General features: G+C 37.9%; 1 protein-coding gene across 1 annotated transcript in view; it reads right to left on the bottom strand.

Annotated features, from left to right (window-relative positions):
* LOC130091106 (NLR family CARD domain-containing protein 3-like) overlaps positions 1–15562 on the bottom strand; it is a 112368-nt gene that overhangs the window by 22536 nt on the left and 74270 nt on the right. Inside the window, 6 exon segments of the mRNA XM_056258803.1 lie at positions 4714–4876; positions 5059–5928; positions 5931–6572; positions 6575–6894; positions 7004–7114; positions 7431–7544. Of these exon segments, the coding sequence (XP_056114778.1) occupies positions 4714–4876; positions 5059–5928; positions 5931–6572; positions 6575–6894; positions 7004–7114; positions 7431–7544 (2220 nt within the window).

Below are 15562 nucleotides of genomic sequence, written 5' to 3' on the forward strand. Positions count from 1 at the left end.
CCCAAAAGCTGACTGAACTAATGGGACTTCTGCTGACATGCCCATGGTGGTCACTAGAGGTGCAAGCAAAGGGGGAAAGTGCTTGTATACCTCTGCCACTCTCAATGTGGCTAGATCTGGCATTTCTCCGTCCAGTGCTTTGTAGAGAGAACTTCTGAAAAAGGTAAAGTGAAAAAACTTTTTTTTTTAAACTGCAGCGTACATATTAAACACATAAACTAAAGGTAAAATAATCTCACCTCACACAAACCGCGGTTGAATTTTGAGGTTTGCGGACCTCCATGTCTCCCACCGGACCTGGCCTAACACCCTGACAGCAAAGACACATTTTGACATGGCATCACAATAGCTACATGTGCATAGGTACAATTCACATGACAGACAGATGACTTACCAAGGTCCTTGGTTTATGCCAGATCTGCTCAGTGTCAGTGCAACTGTGCACTGGGGGTACAGCAGGGATGCTTAATTGGGAGAAGTGTGCTGTTTGATACAGTAGTGCAACCAAATGGTTGCATAAGGCACACCCCGCCACACAGGAGCAGTGAGTGCTCGCCAAAATGACAGGTTTCGAGTGTTTTAACACCATCTAGGGAGAAATAGAAGCTTAGATGACAAATTCCTCTCAAGAGCTAAACTGTTAACAAGAGGAAAATATAACTAATAAAAGCATAGTGTATTCTAGATGAGGGGCACATATGTTAAAATGTAGGTTTAGAGTATTTATTTTTCCCCACATTAATTTCCCACATGTCTAGTACAATTATGTGGTTTTGTTTTACTAATACGGTGTATACTTTTTTTTCTTGATATACCCCTAAAGAATAGAAGTTAAATGTGACAACATGCCATATAGGAGGGGCACATTGTAACATGACAGCTTAAAATGTTATCTGATCTAATAGAAAATATATACAAGTCAAACCAAAACATTTTCTCAATAAAATACAATTATTAACTTTTTCATATAAAATAATGGCATTTTTTAATGTATCAGATTTGTCTAAATTTAAATAAACACAAATGAATAGAGATGAAAAATTAATATAGTAAGAAAAATAATTTTGCTATGGTTAAATAAATGTTCAGTGATATCTTACAACGATTTCTGAAGTTTGGCCCATTTTTTTTCTCTATATAGTGCTGATATGACAACTAGTAAATACACTAAGTTTCGTCCATAGACAGTAAAAGAGGTTTCGTCATGCTGGCATGTGTGGAAGTATTTAAAACAAGTGTGTTACAACTAGCCCCACGTTACGTTGTGCCCCGCTCTCCCCTACGAAAATTGTCAAATTTTCATTTCATTTCAATTTCTCGCAAACACATTTGAGAAGTAGTTATACCCTTTGTAAACAAAGTCGCTAAGTTTCAGTCCAATGCGATAACATTAACTAATTAAAATTTTCACCGGGTCAAAATGACCTACACAACCTGAGGGGTAATATAGTAAGTACTTTAGCTACTTACCCTCATAATTGTCGATATAGCTCCCGATGTACATTTTAAATCCCTTTTCCCGCTTGCTGTTGGGAGCAGCACATGATTTTTTAATGAGTCGGTCTACATCATTTACCGTCAGACGAGGTAAGTCCTGAAGACAACGACTATAAAAGAGAGCCATATCTGACTGTGTATAAACAGGAAGTTGAACCGGAAGTTGATAGCCTAGTACACGCGAACCCGGAACTGCGACGTGCATAGAGCCTATTGGAGCTGAAATGACGGGAGGGGTTGTGTCGCCCAGATTTGCTTCCCGGTCTGCATTTAAAATGAAGCCACACTCTCGATCGTCTCGTAGCCATCGCGCTTTTGGGGGATTTAAAAATCCAGTCGCATACTGTAACGTCATGCCGCGACGCGGGAATGGATGGAACGGAACATTCGGAATCGTTAGTGGAATCGTTAACGTGTGGACGTGTACGATTCCGATGGATCGGAACGTTTGGAACCGGTTCCAAACCGGAACCTGGAACCGATTCCCAAGCCTAGTTAGACCCCTAGTGTAGGCCTACGCCAATTTTTGCTTTCGGGCGCACGTACACTTTTAGTAAGGATCCTACGCACAGTTTCATAAATGAGACCTGTAAGAGCCATTGTTTTGTTAATATTTTAACTACTTCACTGAATCACCTTCTACAGACTGAATGGGTTTTTTAACTGCCGTAAAGCAGTATCTCTGGTCATATGATGTGTATGACATCATTGCCCTCATATGGAACCAGAGTGGAACTGCAACCAGTTCAGAAGCCGGAAGTTTACTGAGAGTGGAAGTTCTCCCCTTATTAGACATTCTCTGGCTACACCAAGTAATGCTATGCCATGTATGCAAGTACGAAATATGAACTGGTGAAGGACTGGAACTGTGGATTTATTGACTGTTTGTTTGGATTCTTCCTTAATTGAAATGTAGACCAGTCACAGTAGAAAAAAATCTACGACTGTAGGCATATTAACTTGTGTGTGGACATTGCAATGAATAATAACCCGGGCGTGCGCATCCATTAACAAGCACTGTCCAGCAGCCCTCAGCTGCTTTAAGTATAGACTTGGTTGCTTACAAGACCCCTGCATGGTTTTAGAGAGTGTTTGGGCACATTCAGCTGGTTAAGCTGGGAGATCAGCAGATTGCAATTTTTTAAGCATGGTGGTGGTTGTCAAAAACACGAGTCATAGACAGTGTTAATCTAGTCAATGTCAAATTAACCTAACATAACATAAATGGTCATAAACAAAGGTTTTTATTTATTTTATCACCAATAACAAAGACAAGAGGGATAATAAATAGGGGTGTATTAGTATATCCTAACCCTCAACTTCAGAAACACCACTTTAACAACAAACTATTTTACTGCATGATATTATCATTGATCTAACAATGTTTTGAAGAAGTAAATCCCAAATAATACTCAATAACAACATGGACTGCCGTTTGAGCTGCGTATGCCTTTGGGTGGGCATTATGCTAATATTTCACATTGTAATGTAGACGTTAGAGAAAGTAATATCTGGACTTTAATCAAGACATTTTAGACAGGTCTGGATCACTGTGTTCTGTTAGAAAGCAAATGAAGCTCCAGTAAATGTTTGGTGGGTCAAAAACAGGAGCAACAGGTCATGTGATGTGATGGAGATGAATGAAATGAACTTCAGTCTTTTGTGCTGCGATTTAATGTGTTTAAAGAACATTTCTAAAATGTACATTAAAAAGGGTTCCTACACAATTCAAAATTCCATACTTTCCCAGGCTCAAATGTCCAAACTTCCCTGTAGATTTCCAGACCATATTTAAAGTGTCCCAATTATGCTTTTTCGAATATTCCCTTTCATGAAATGTGTATTGTAGCTGTCTGTGAATGTAAACGATCTGCAAAGTTATGAAGGAATTTTGTCAGGAATTCGAATCCCACTTCAGTGACGGCTACATGTCACTGGGTAACACATTTGCCTAATGCCCACCTATGATCTACTTTGTCCGCCCGTGAACAACTTGACCCGCCCTTAAACACTGTAGCTGTTTTGTGTTGTGTATTTTGAGAAGACGCTGTTTTCTGCTCTGGAAAAGCAAATTCTCTTTGTAAACACTTTCAAAGGATGAGGATCTTAAGAGTCTGGTTAAAATTCATAAAGCGATACAACAATGGTATACATTTTTGACGAATGCTTCTCAAATCTCCATGAGGTCTAAATGAGGTTTACAAAACGCTCATCCATTAAAGATCAACGCATTCTCATCCCAAGGCGTCACTAAAATGACAATTTTGACCATGCTTCAATATTCGACGCTTTAGGCACCCTTTAGCGTCAGTTACATGACGCGATCCTAGGGCGTCATCTAACTGACGCTTTACCTTTAGCGTCAGTTAGATGACGCGGGTAGGGTTAGGTCTGGAGTAGGGTTAGGATTAGATAGCGCCATCTAACTGACGTTAAAGGTAAAGCGTCAGTGAGATGACGCCCTAGGATCGCGTCATGTAACTGACGCTAAAGGGTGCCTAAAGCGTCAAATATTGAAGCATGGTCAAAATGATTCCCAAGGCGTCAGTTTCATGACGCCTAGGGATGAGAATGGGCTGTAAAGATGACGGAAGTATGATTATTTATTGATGTATATATTTTCTACAGGGTGTTCAAAATATGTCGTTTTGTGTTTTATATTGTGTAGGTCTCTGGCTAACGACTAACTCACGTTATTACTGTCTTACTGAAATACTTCTGCTAATGTTCTATTTGCCAAGTACAAGGGACTATAAAAATACTGGTACTTTAAAAAAAGGTCAAAATTTGGCTTTCTTTAGGGCATTACATCATATTTCAAGGCTTTAGGTCTGCTTTAACACATACTCTGTGGTGGTCAAGAAACCACACCGCAATTTTTACAAAGGTCCTTTTAGTGGCTCTGTAATACGGTAATAAAAATATCATGAGAAGAAACCCAAAATGCTTATAACCTGCATTTTTGCATATTGAAAAGGTGCACCTTGAATTCTAAACAGCTGACATGAAAACACACTTCTTGATACATTTCTATTATAGAAAACTAAATAGGGGCAATAGTCTGGAAATGCTCATATTTTTCCATACTCCGCTTTCTTTTTTCCATACTTTTCCAGACCTGGAAATTACTCAAATAAAATTCCATACTGCGTAGGAACCCTAGGACACTTCTTACTGAGGAAAAGACATGCGTGAATATCAGAGAGATGATCTCACCTCAGTATCTCCAGCTTACAGCGGGGATCCTTCAGTACAGGAGAGAGAAGCTTCACTGAATTTCCTATTTTATCCCATGACAGATCCAGTACTCTCAGGTGTGATGGGTTTGATCTCAGAGCTGAAGCCAGAGCAGCAAAACCTTCATCTGTGACGCCACAATCCCTCAACCTGTAGAGAACAACGACACACTCTTCACTCTCTCAGTTCAGATCAGATCAGTTTAGCAGTAAAACCACAATTAAAGAGAAAGTACACACTTAAAGTAAAAATCATTACGTTTGATGGATCAATGCACTGAGATCTAAAATGTCACAGAGCACAAAACATTAGCCTAATTTAAGAAAGATAAATAATATTTCCTTATTCCACAATGTCATTGGTTTAAAAATGGTTTAAAAACCACTAAACTCTAGACAGCATCTGCAGCACGGGAGATTTATGAACTTTTATTTTCGTAATGTTTTAACAGTAAATTGATTGTTCTCAGCGACACTTACTGAACTGATCTGGATTTTTTAATCACAGAAAGCAGCTTTTGAAAAACTTTCATATCTTCAGCAGCTTTATTGTTTCCTCCAACAAACTTCCTGAGATCAAACTCATCCAGCTTCTCCTCTGATGTCAACAACACAAAGACTACAGCTGACCACTGAGATGAAGAGAGTTTGGCTTCCTTTATTGTTCCAGATTTCAGATACTGTTTTATTTCCTCCACTAGTGAATGATCACCCAGTTCATTCAGACAGTGGAACAGATTGATGGATTTCTCTGGAGAATCAATGGTCCTGATCTTCTTCTTGATGTACTCAACTGTTTCCTCATTGCTGTCAGATCTGCTTGTCTGTTTCATTAGTCTTTGAAGGAGAATATGATGAGACTCCACTGACAGACCCAGAAGGAACCGCAGGAAAAGGTCCAGATGCCCATTTTTACTCTTTAGCGCCTCATTCACAGCTCTCTGATGCAGAGGAGATAATGAAATAAACCAACCATTCATTTGAGGCACAAAACTCTGTTTAGTGATTGATTCAAACACATATATGTTGTTGTTTGTAAAGGAGAGGTGGGCATATAGAGCGGCTAGATGTTCCTGAACGCTCAAATGAACAAAGCAGAAGACTTTCCCCTGATACCAGCCAAACTCCTCTCTGAAGATCTGAGTGCACAACCCTGAGTACACTGATGCTTCTGTCACATCAATGCCACAGGTGTCAGGTCTTCCTCGTAGAAGATCACATTGCCTTTCACAAGCTGCTGAAAAGCCACTTTCCCCAGTTTTAGGATCATGTCTTCATCTGTCACCTTCTTCTCATAGTCCTTCTCATGTTTGATGTTGGTCTGAAGGATCAGGAAGTGTGTGTACATCTGAGTGAGAGTCTTGGGAATCTCTCCTCTCTCTGCTTCGCTCATCATCTTCTCCAGAACAGTGGCTGAGATCCAGCAGAACACTGGGATGTGGCACATGATGTAGAGGCTCCTTGAGGACTTCAGGTGTGTGATGATTGTATTGGCCAGACTCTGATCACTAACTCTCTTCCTGAAGTATTCCTCCTTCTGTGGATCATTGAAGCCTCGTACCTCTGTCACTCGATGGACACACTCAGAGGGGACGAGATCGGCTGCTGCTGGTCTGGAGGTGATCCAGATGAGAGCAGAGGGAAGCAGATTCCCCACAATGAGGTTCGTCAGCAGCTCGTCCACTGAGGCTGATTCACTTACATCACACAACCTCACATTGCTCTGAAAATCCAGAGACAGACGACACTCGTCCAGACCATCAAAGATGAACAACTTTTTATATTTGTCAAAGGATATTTCCATTTTTTTTGTTTCAGGAAAAAAGACATGAAGAAGATGAACTTCTGCACAGAGACTGTTTTTCCAATGCCAGCGACTCCCTTCGTCAGCACAGTTCTGATGGGTTTGTCTTGTCCAGGTAAAGGTCTAAAGATGTCATTGCATTTGATCGGTGTGTCCTCTGTTGCTGCTCTTCTGGATTGTGTCTCAATCTGTCTCACCTCATGTTCATTACTGATCTCTCCACTCTCACTCTCTGTGATGTAGAGCTCTGTGTAGATCTCATTCAGGAGTGTTGGGTTTCCCTGCTTTGCTGTTCCTTCATACAGACACTCAAACTTCTTCATCAGATTTGATCTAAAAGTGTTGAGGACTTCATGGCTGTAAAATTAACATACCAAATTATTGAGTTAACAAGAGTTAATAAACAATAAGTCTTTTTTGTATTATGTATCATAACCAAATCATATCTTTTACAAAAACGTTATACCAGAGATCAGTCTGTTTATCTCCACTCTTAAACTCTATTATATGACCAGATGCGTCACTCCTCATAGACACACAGCTGGGCTCTGGTTCTGATCTCTTCTGATGAACTGAACTATAACAGAGATTAAAGTGATTTCAATTTCTGTATTTCAGTTTAAATTACTGTATTAAAAAAACGTATTTTATCCATATAAACACTTCACAGGTTTTTATTTACACTATGTTGATGTTGATACAAAAACTGTACTTTTAACTAAGCACTCTCATAGATTTGGGTCTTTGTAAGCAACTCTATATATGTTAAAATATCAGATAAAGAATAAAAAAAAACTATAAACAATGTACAAAAATAATTATTTAATATCACAATACTATACTGATAATACAAAATGCCATACTATAATCATATTGTTTTAGAAATGATTTACCTGCAAACAGTCTTGGTATCTCCACTCTTAAAATTTACTGGCGGATCCATAGACGCGTCACTCCTCATAGACACACAGCTGGGCTCTGGTTCTGATCTCTTCTGATCAACTGAACTATAACAGAGCAGATTTGATCCTTTATGATTATAATCATTTTAGGGCTTTACGAATAATCGCAATTAACATGGAAATTGCGCTTAAATAGTTTTATATTATTGCGATTATGAAATCAAAGGCTTTGATTATTTTTTATGTGCAGCTTGTCAGTGACGTACGGCTCTGTGATCAGTAGTAAACGCTGCTCCGTCTGAAAGCACTGCGAGTTTGAGTCGCTTATAACGTGCACTTGAAAAAGCAACATGCGTCAAACATCTTTCCAAACATGAGAAGCTTTTATGAACCTCTTTCCAACAGAAGACAACATTTAATAAATCAATTAAAGCATTTCAATCTTCTGTTTATTCAGCTACAGCGATAGTATGATGCCCATAGGGATTTCCTGGAATGACGTGCCTCATCTACTTCTGCGGCCAGGCATATTTGGAGTTTCTGCGTGAGACGCACTCTGACTTTCAGATGGAGCCGCTTTTAATATCAGCCGTTCTGGACTGACAAGCTGAGCGCTTAATATTAATGGCTATGAAACATAGGACCTTATTATTTCAAAATATGTCTCAAATTTTTATGCTAAATTATATTACAGCAATACATGTTCCGTAGACAAAATAGAAGATTTTTATAGCCCCTAAAACATAGAATATAGTATTGATGAAGATTGTAAAGCCCTCTTTGATAAGGAAGTATCCATTTCCAGAGATTAGAACAGCTATTAAAAAAAACCTTTAATTAAAACAAATCCCCTGGTAATGATGGCTTAACTGTTGAATTTAAAAAATATATATTTCAGGACCAATTAACTGCATTTCTGTTAATGGTATTTAAAGGATCTATTAATCAGAGTGTTTTGCCACCCTCCATGACACAATGTCTAATATCTTTAATTCCAAAGCCTGATAAAGACCTATTATCACTACATAATTGGAGACCTATCACCTTAATTAATAATGACAGTAAAAAAAATCAGGATTATAATTTATTATTGATGAGAGACAGTCAGGTTTTATAAAAGGAAGACACATTTGTAATAATATTAGACTTGTATTAGATCTTATAGATTATAGTGAAATTATCAATGAAAATACTGGTTTTATTCTGTTTGTTGATTTTTCAATACAATCGAACATGACTTTATTTTAAAAAGCCATTACATGTTATGGTTTTGAGGACACATTTAAAAAAATTGTCACACTTGTGTTCTGTTTAGTTTGTTTTCATTGGACTTGTCTGCCTGTCTTCACATCACGTGTTGTCTTCACAGTTAATTATCTGTTCATCTGTATCCCCTGTGTCTAGTTAATCATCATCTGTTTCACTTGTGTTCTGTTAATCAGTGTTCATCTGTGTTTGTTTTTTAAGTTTCTTCAGTTCAGTCAGTCTTTGTCCGTTGTATTTAGTGTGTGTGAACCTTCTGCAACTTTGAGTTATATCGTTAGTAAAACGTTTGCATTGGAACTTCTGACTCTTCGTCTTCTTCTCCCTGAACCACACCGTGACAATAATAAGATTAATAGCTCTGTAAAATAGGTATAATTTTTTTTTCAGAGTCCTATTAGTCATTGCTTTTTTTTGTTGGTTACACATTTTGGCCATTCATATTAAGAAAGATATTTTTCGTGGTATCAGAATAGAAGATATAGAAATTAAATGCACACAATTAGCCGATGACACTACCCTTTCTTAAGAGACTATACTGAAGTTGAAAAAGCAATTATGTGTCTGCAGTCATTTTCATCTGTATCTGGTCTTTCCATGAATATTAATAAATGTGAGCTTATGGCTCTAGGTTCCTGTAACTTTACAGCAGTAGGCTATGCAATATTCCCATGAAAGGAGTTGTCAAATATTTAGGTATCAAGATATCTAAAAGTAAATAAGTCAGGAAGGAGTTACACTTTACCCCTATCATTCATTAATTTTGAAAAGAAACTGAATTCTTGGTTGATGAGAGATCTCTTTAGCTGGTCGTGTGTTAATGGTTAAAGCTGAGGCTTTATCTAGGTTGGTATACTGCTCAAGTGTTAGATGTACCCCCCTCGTTAATTAAAATGATAGACACCAAACTTTAAACATTTATTTGGAAGAACAAATCACACTATATTAAAAAAGAAAATATTTGTAAGTCAAAAACTGAAGGAGTATTGAATGTTTTATATTTTAAGATCTCTAACATGAAATTCAAATAAAATGACTCCAAAAGAAAACAATATATAATTGTTATAATTAAAATGTTATTATTATCAACAAAATACGGATTAAAATTGCACGTTTCCACAACAAACACGCATTGTTTTCTATACCTGCATCCTGGAGAAAAATCTTCATCTCTAACGTTAGATGTGTGTGTGTCATCCATGATGAATCTGAACATTGAACAGTTACAGAATCTGGTCTCGATCAACGACTCTAGATAGAAATGACAAAAACAACAATTCAATTCAACGGGTCAGAAACAGGATCACGAGACGGCGACGTTCACTCAAACACACATTGTTAACACAAATGTTAAAATAAATCACAGACAACATCAAAAACCAATGGAACCACATTAATTTGTTTTAAAGTAAAAAAAAAATCAAACATCATACCTAAACCTAACCCGAAGAAGTTCCATGGGCGTCGGAAGATAAAAAAAAGTGGGTGGGTCCTCCCCCAGAAAAATGTTACTGGAGTAACGTTAAATGCCATTTCATGTATTCCGGTGCCTTTTTAATTAAACAAGTAAACTAAACTCCGCTTCACGTCGTGCATTAAATGCAAAGATATCCGTGGATTATCCCACTGCTGATACCATGGTCATTTGCCAGCATTGACAACTTAAAGCTGTTATTGATGTTTGCAACGCAATATTTTGACTGAAATGGTACAGCGGGCGGTTATTTACGTCAGTTGCGGCTCGTTGAGAAATAATATAATGCAGCGATTCAGTTTGTCAGAGTTGGGTATAAACGGAGGTCGGAGCCAGTTCCCAGCAAACATTTGGACGTGTAATGACCGTTGAAAAGACGTCCGTCCGACACGTCCCGTCATGGTTGAAAAATAGTTCCAAAATGAAAGTTGAACCGACGTCTTTGACGTCATCTGGCCGTGAATTCCACGTCTCTTCAGCGCGTCCCTGGACGTCTAAATGCGTCGTCATTTGTGTGTTTAAATGTGTTGCTGCATAATTTAAGTGTATATAAGCCTGCATTTAAAATAATCACACACATATTGTGTAACATCGTGAAAGGCAATCAAGTCTTGAAGTTTACACATCTTGACAAAGGTTCTAAAAAGGTCCAAAATTGGTCTAGTCAGACCTGACCGTCAATAAAACGTTTTAATCACGTGTACATCACAAACTAGAACACATTATTTGTGGACATAAGAAAAAAAGAAGCATGTTCTGATTTAGCACATTTTATTGATCTTCAACAGCCAAAATGTATCTTAATATTTTTTCAATGTTTAACATTTGTTAACCAAACTAAAATACCAATTACAAAATACTGAATTATATATAAAGGGATAGTTCACCCAAAAATGAAAATTCAATGAAGAAAGGTATAGGCTACAGGTTTGAAACATGAGGTTGAGTAAATGATGACAATTTTCATTTTTGGGGAAACTATCCGTTTAAAAACACATTGTTTGGCTCGGTTTTTGTATCCACCAGCTGTTCCTGGAGCGTGTTTCAGGTGTTCTGCCATTGCTGCATCAATTTCAGAGTCTGTAGCATTTGGGCTCCACCTCTTCACAGCATCTAAGGGAAGATAATATATATATATTTAAATAAATACAATTATTATTAAATTATAATTTGAGGTAAATGATATGCACTTATTTTCAAAATATTTGTATGGTCTACAGCTAAATTTAAAAAAAAACATGGAACAAGATTAATGAATCATGAATGACACATTAGAAAAAGGTAATCAACATGCATTACATTTTATTTTATTGTATAAAATATGTTCTGCTTTTATTTTTAAAGCAGTTACTGAAAACATACATGTTAAAATCCAGCTAAACATTTCATTCCATTTCAGATAATTTACTTTCTGAAAGAAACTCTCAAAAGGCTACATTAATAAGTTACAGTAATGACTGTATCATTAAACAATATACTTGGTATAACGTTACCGTTGTTGTATACGTTCAAAGTTACTTTTAGCCTACTGGCTAATTTTAGCCAAACTCAGTAAATTTCAGTTGACAATGTGGGGATAATTTCTTTCGGTTCATTCATGTCACACAAGTAAAACTCAAGCACGTTAATCTAATACAAAATGTACTTACCCAACAGTAGATTTTTAATAATAATATCGACACAACTCCGTCCTCTCCTCGTGGTTGTTCAAAGTTCCAGAATCTATGGGGAGAACGCGTTAACATCTCGCGAGATAATCCCATCGCATGATTTTGTAATATCGCGAGATCTTTTGTTACTACATCTTGGCAGCACAGTTTATGGTTTGGGCAGAGGGTTTGGGTAATTACATCCAACTCAGACATAAATGGTGACCGGGTATATTTCTGTTTTACATGTATATACATTCCATAAAAAAATAACAACGAATACATCAGGTACAACAGGTTAAAATAATGACTAAAATGCAGTGGCTTTGCATTTGCAATCACTTGACTATACTGTACATTTTGTGATTATAATTTATAAAAACAAGATAAAGTAAATATATATTCATTTGTATATAAATCGTGTATTTTATAAAGAATTATAAATCCTGATAAATTTTTTCTGTCTTGCTAGACTAGACGTGCAAAAGACGTCAGTGGACGTATAGTATTCACAGCCTGACTAGACGTGTAAAGGGCGCCAGTGGACGTCTTCTTCACAACCTCTTAAAAACTTCATGGGCAACTACATTAATTATTGCAGTATTAACCATGCGAGGATTAAGCGCAGCTTTTGCATATTAACAAGGATTTCATAGAGGGTCATGATGGACTATAAATGCACGTGTAAAAGACGTCGCCAGGTGACGTCCTCTCACCCGATACACTAAACATAACTACACGAGCTAAAAGTTAAAATAACAATTATACATGCAACTGTAGACATGTACAAATGTATCTGAATGCATTTTTAGGAAATGTTCTGTGTTACATTTTTTACCGATTTATGACGTCCTGGCCGCAACTATTTTTGGCCAGGGACACGACGTTGCCGTCGGACCAATGTTTGCTGGGTTGCAAATAGCAGCAAGTGGGTGGAGCTTTAGCCGCAAGTGGGCTGTACAAACTTCCAGAGGATTTTGATTGGTTTATTTAGTATCACCTGTGTTGTAGTAGCCAGAGCCATATAGACGTGAGAGTTACGACAACTCCATTCATTGACTCCAATGGAACGGTTTTTTTTTACAGCAATGGCGGCTCGCGGAGTCTCTCAATAGTTCCCAGAAGAAGCAGCAGCGCGGTAGAGTTACAGCAGAACAGACCGTTTATGATGCACTTTTAAAAGGTAAGACGTTTAAAGAATAAGATTGTATATTATCAGTACATCTGAATCAAATTAACTTGTAACTTTAACTGTATTAAGCATGCTAGTTGATTATTGCTCTCTAAATTAGTAGTTTTAGGGAACGTTATCAGGTAAAATAAAGGTCATTGGATAAAGTTAGTACCGCATAACAAACCACGAACAGCCTATTAATGTTTAAACCCGTTTTATTAATGCATGTTTATCGTTTGTTGTGTAATAAGAGGGAAATACTTCTAAACAGGTTAAATATAACATTGGGGAGTGTGATAGTTGTAATTGATAAAATGAGAATATCGGTTTCATTCCATATTAAATGTGCAATAACGGGGAAAAATCGTTATTTTAGGTTTCATATTTGAGTAAGGAAAAACGTATGGTTGGCGTTTTTTATTCATTGTGTTTCTGTTGACTATTACCTGTCTATATTATGATTTAGCTCAGCTGATTTGTATTGATGGGAAAGGGAGATGGAAGTTTATAAGTAAGATTAAAAAACATGCTTAAAACGGCAGCAAGCCGTGTTCTAGATCAAATCACACTAGGCTAAATGGGGTATTATAAATACCATAACTGTATTATATACTAACTCCTATATATAATTTATCCCGTTTTTGTTTCCTTTATCTCTTTCAACACAAGAAGCACAAAGGGGATTCGGTGGATCCTGAATACTCCTGCACTGACGCTGTACCCTCATCAGTCTCAGCTCCTTGGATTTTGCAAGACTTTACTTGCTCCTTATTTTTAATAAACATGACACTTCCCAGTGTTGGTCTTTGTGGAAAAAGTGCAGATACACCTAAGTATGATTAGCACAAAATGTTTAGTTCTATTTATTGCTCCTGACTTGAGCATATTTTCTGTGTCTGACAGGACAAGAACAACATAGAGGAAAGGCCAGACAACATGCTTGACGTGCAGTTTTTATTAGACATTTATAAATCCCATTGTGCTAATTCAGTGCAAAAGTGTGTGTATATATATATATATACACTCACCGGCCACTTTATTAGGTACCCCATGCTAGTAACGGGTTGGACCCCCTTTTGCCTTCAGAACTGCCTCAATTCTTCGTGGCATAGATTCAACAAGGTGCTGGAAGCATTCCTCAGGGAGTTTGGTCCATATTGACATGATGGCATCACACAGTTGCCGCAGATTTGTCGGCTGCACATCCATGATGCGAATCTCCCGTTCCACCACATCCCAAAGATGCTCTATTGGGTTGAGATCTGGTGACTGTGGAGGCCATTTTAGTACAGTGAACTCATTGTCATGTTCAAGAAACCAATTTGAAATGATTAGAGCTTTGTGACATGGTGGAAGTAGCCATCAGAGGATGGGTACATGGTGGCCATAAAGGGATGGACATGGTCAGAAACAATGCTCAGGTAGGCCGTGGCATTTAAACGATGCCCAATTGGCACTAAGGGGCCTAAAGTGTGCCAGGAGAACATCCCCCACACCATTACACCACCACCACCAGCCTGCACAGTGGTAACAAGGCATGATGGTTCCATGTTCTCATTCTGTTTACGCCAAATTCTGACTCTAACATCTGAATGTCTCAACAGAAATCGAGACTCATCAGACCAGGCAACATTTTTCCAGTCTTCAACTGTTCAATTTTGGTGAGCTCTTGCAAATTGTAGCCTCTTTTTCCTATTTGTAGTGGAGATGAGTGGTACCCGGTGGAGTCTTCTGCTGTTGTAGCCCATCCGCCTCAAGGTTGTGCGTGTTGTGGCTTCACAAATGCTTTGCTGCATACCTCGGTTGTAACGAGTGGTTATTTCAGTCACTGTTGCCCTTCTATCAGCTCGAACCAGTCTGGCCATTCTCCTCTGACCTCTGGCATCAACAAGGCATTTCCGCCCACAGAACTGCCGCTCACTGGATGTTTTTTCTTTTTCGGACCATTCTCTGTAAACCCTAGAGATGGTTGTGCGTGAAAATCCCAGTAGATTAGCAGTTTCTGAAATACTCAGACCAGCCCTTCTGGCACCAACAATCATGCCACGTTCAAAGTCACTCAAATCACCTTTCTTCCCCATACTGATGCTCGGTTTGAACTGCAGGAGATTGTCTTGACCATGTCTACATGCCTAAATGCACGTAGTTGCCGCCATGTGATTGGCTGCTTAGAAATTAAGTGTTAACGAGCAGTTGAACAGGTGTACCTAATAAAGTGGCCGGTGAGTGTATATAGGTCATTGACAAATAAACAAATAAATGTTTTTTTAAATCTTTTCAAAACTGATGTAATGTATATTTTTGTGTCATGAACAATGTATTTGAACAAGTTTCAGTTGTGAACATTTCTAAGTGTTTAAATGCACCTGAAAGTGTACCAACCTACCCATACTTGAAAGCAGTTTTTACCAGTATTTGATAGAGATCTACAAGGATCATTATGGCTCCTCTGGACAATGCATTATCATGCACACTGCAATTACCATAATAAGAGAGCCATGTTTGCAGTTGTGCCCCCCTGACATACAAATTGCTAGACAAAAGGTTTTCAATTATCAGCTAT

This window comes from Rhinichthys klamathensis, unplaced genomic scaffold (genome assembly GCF_029890125.1).
Source record: "Rhinichthys klamathensis goyatoka isolate OS25496 unplaced genomic scaffold, OSU_Roscu_1.1 h1tg000159l_1, whole genome shotgun sequence".
Classification (NCBI taxonomy): domain Eukaryota; kingdom Metazoa; phylum Chordata; class Actinopteri; order Cypriniformes; family Leuciscidae; genus Rhinichthys; species Rhinichthys klamathensis.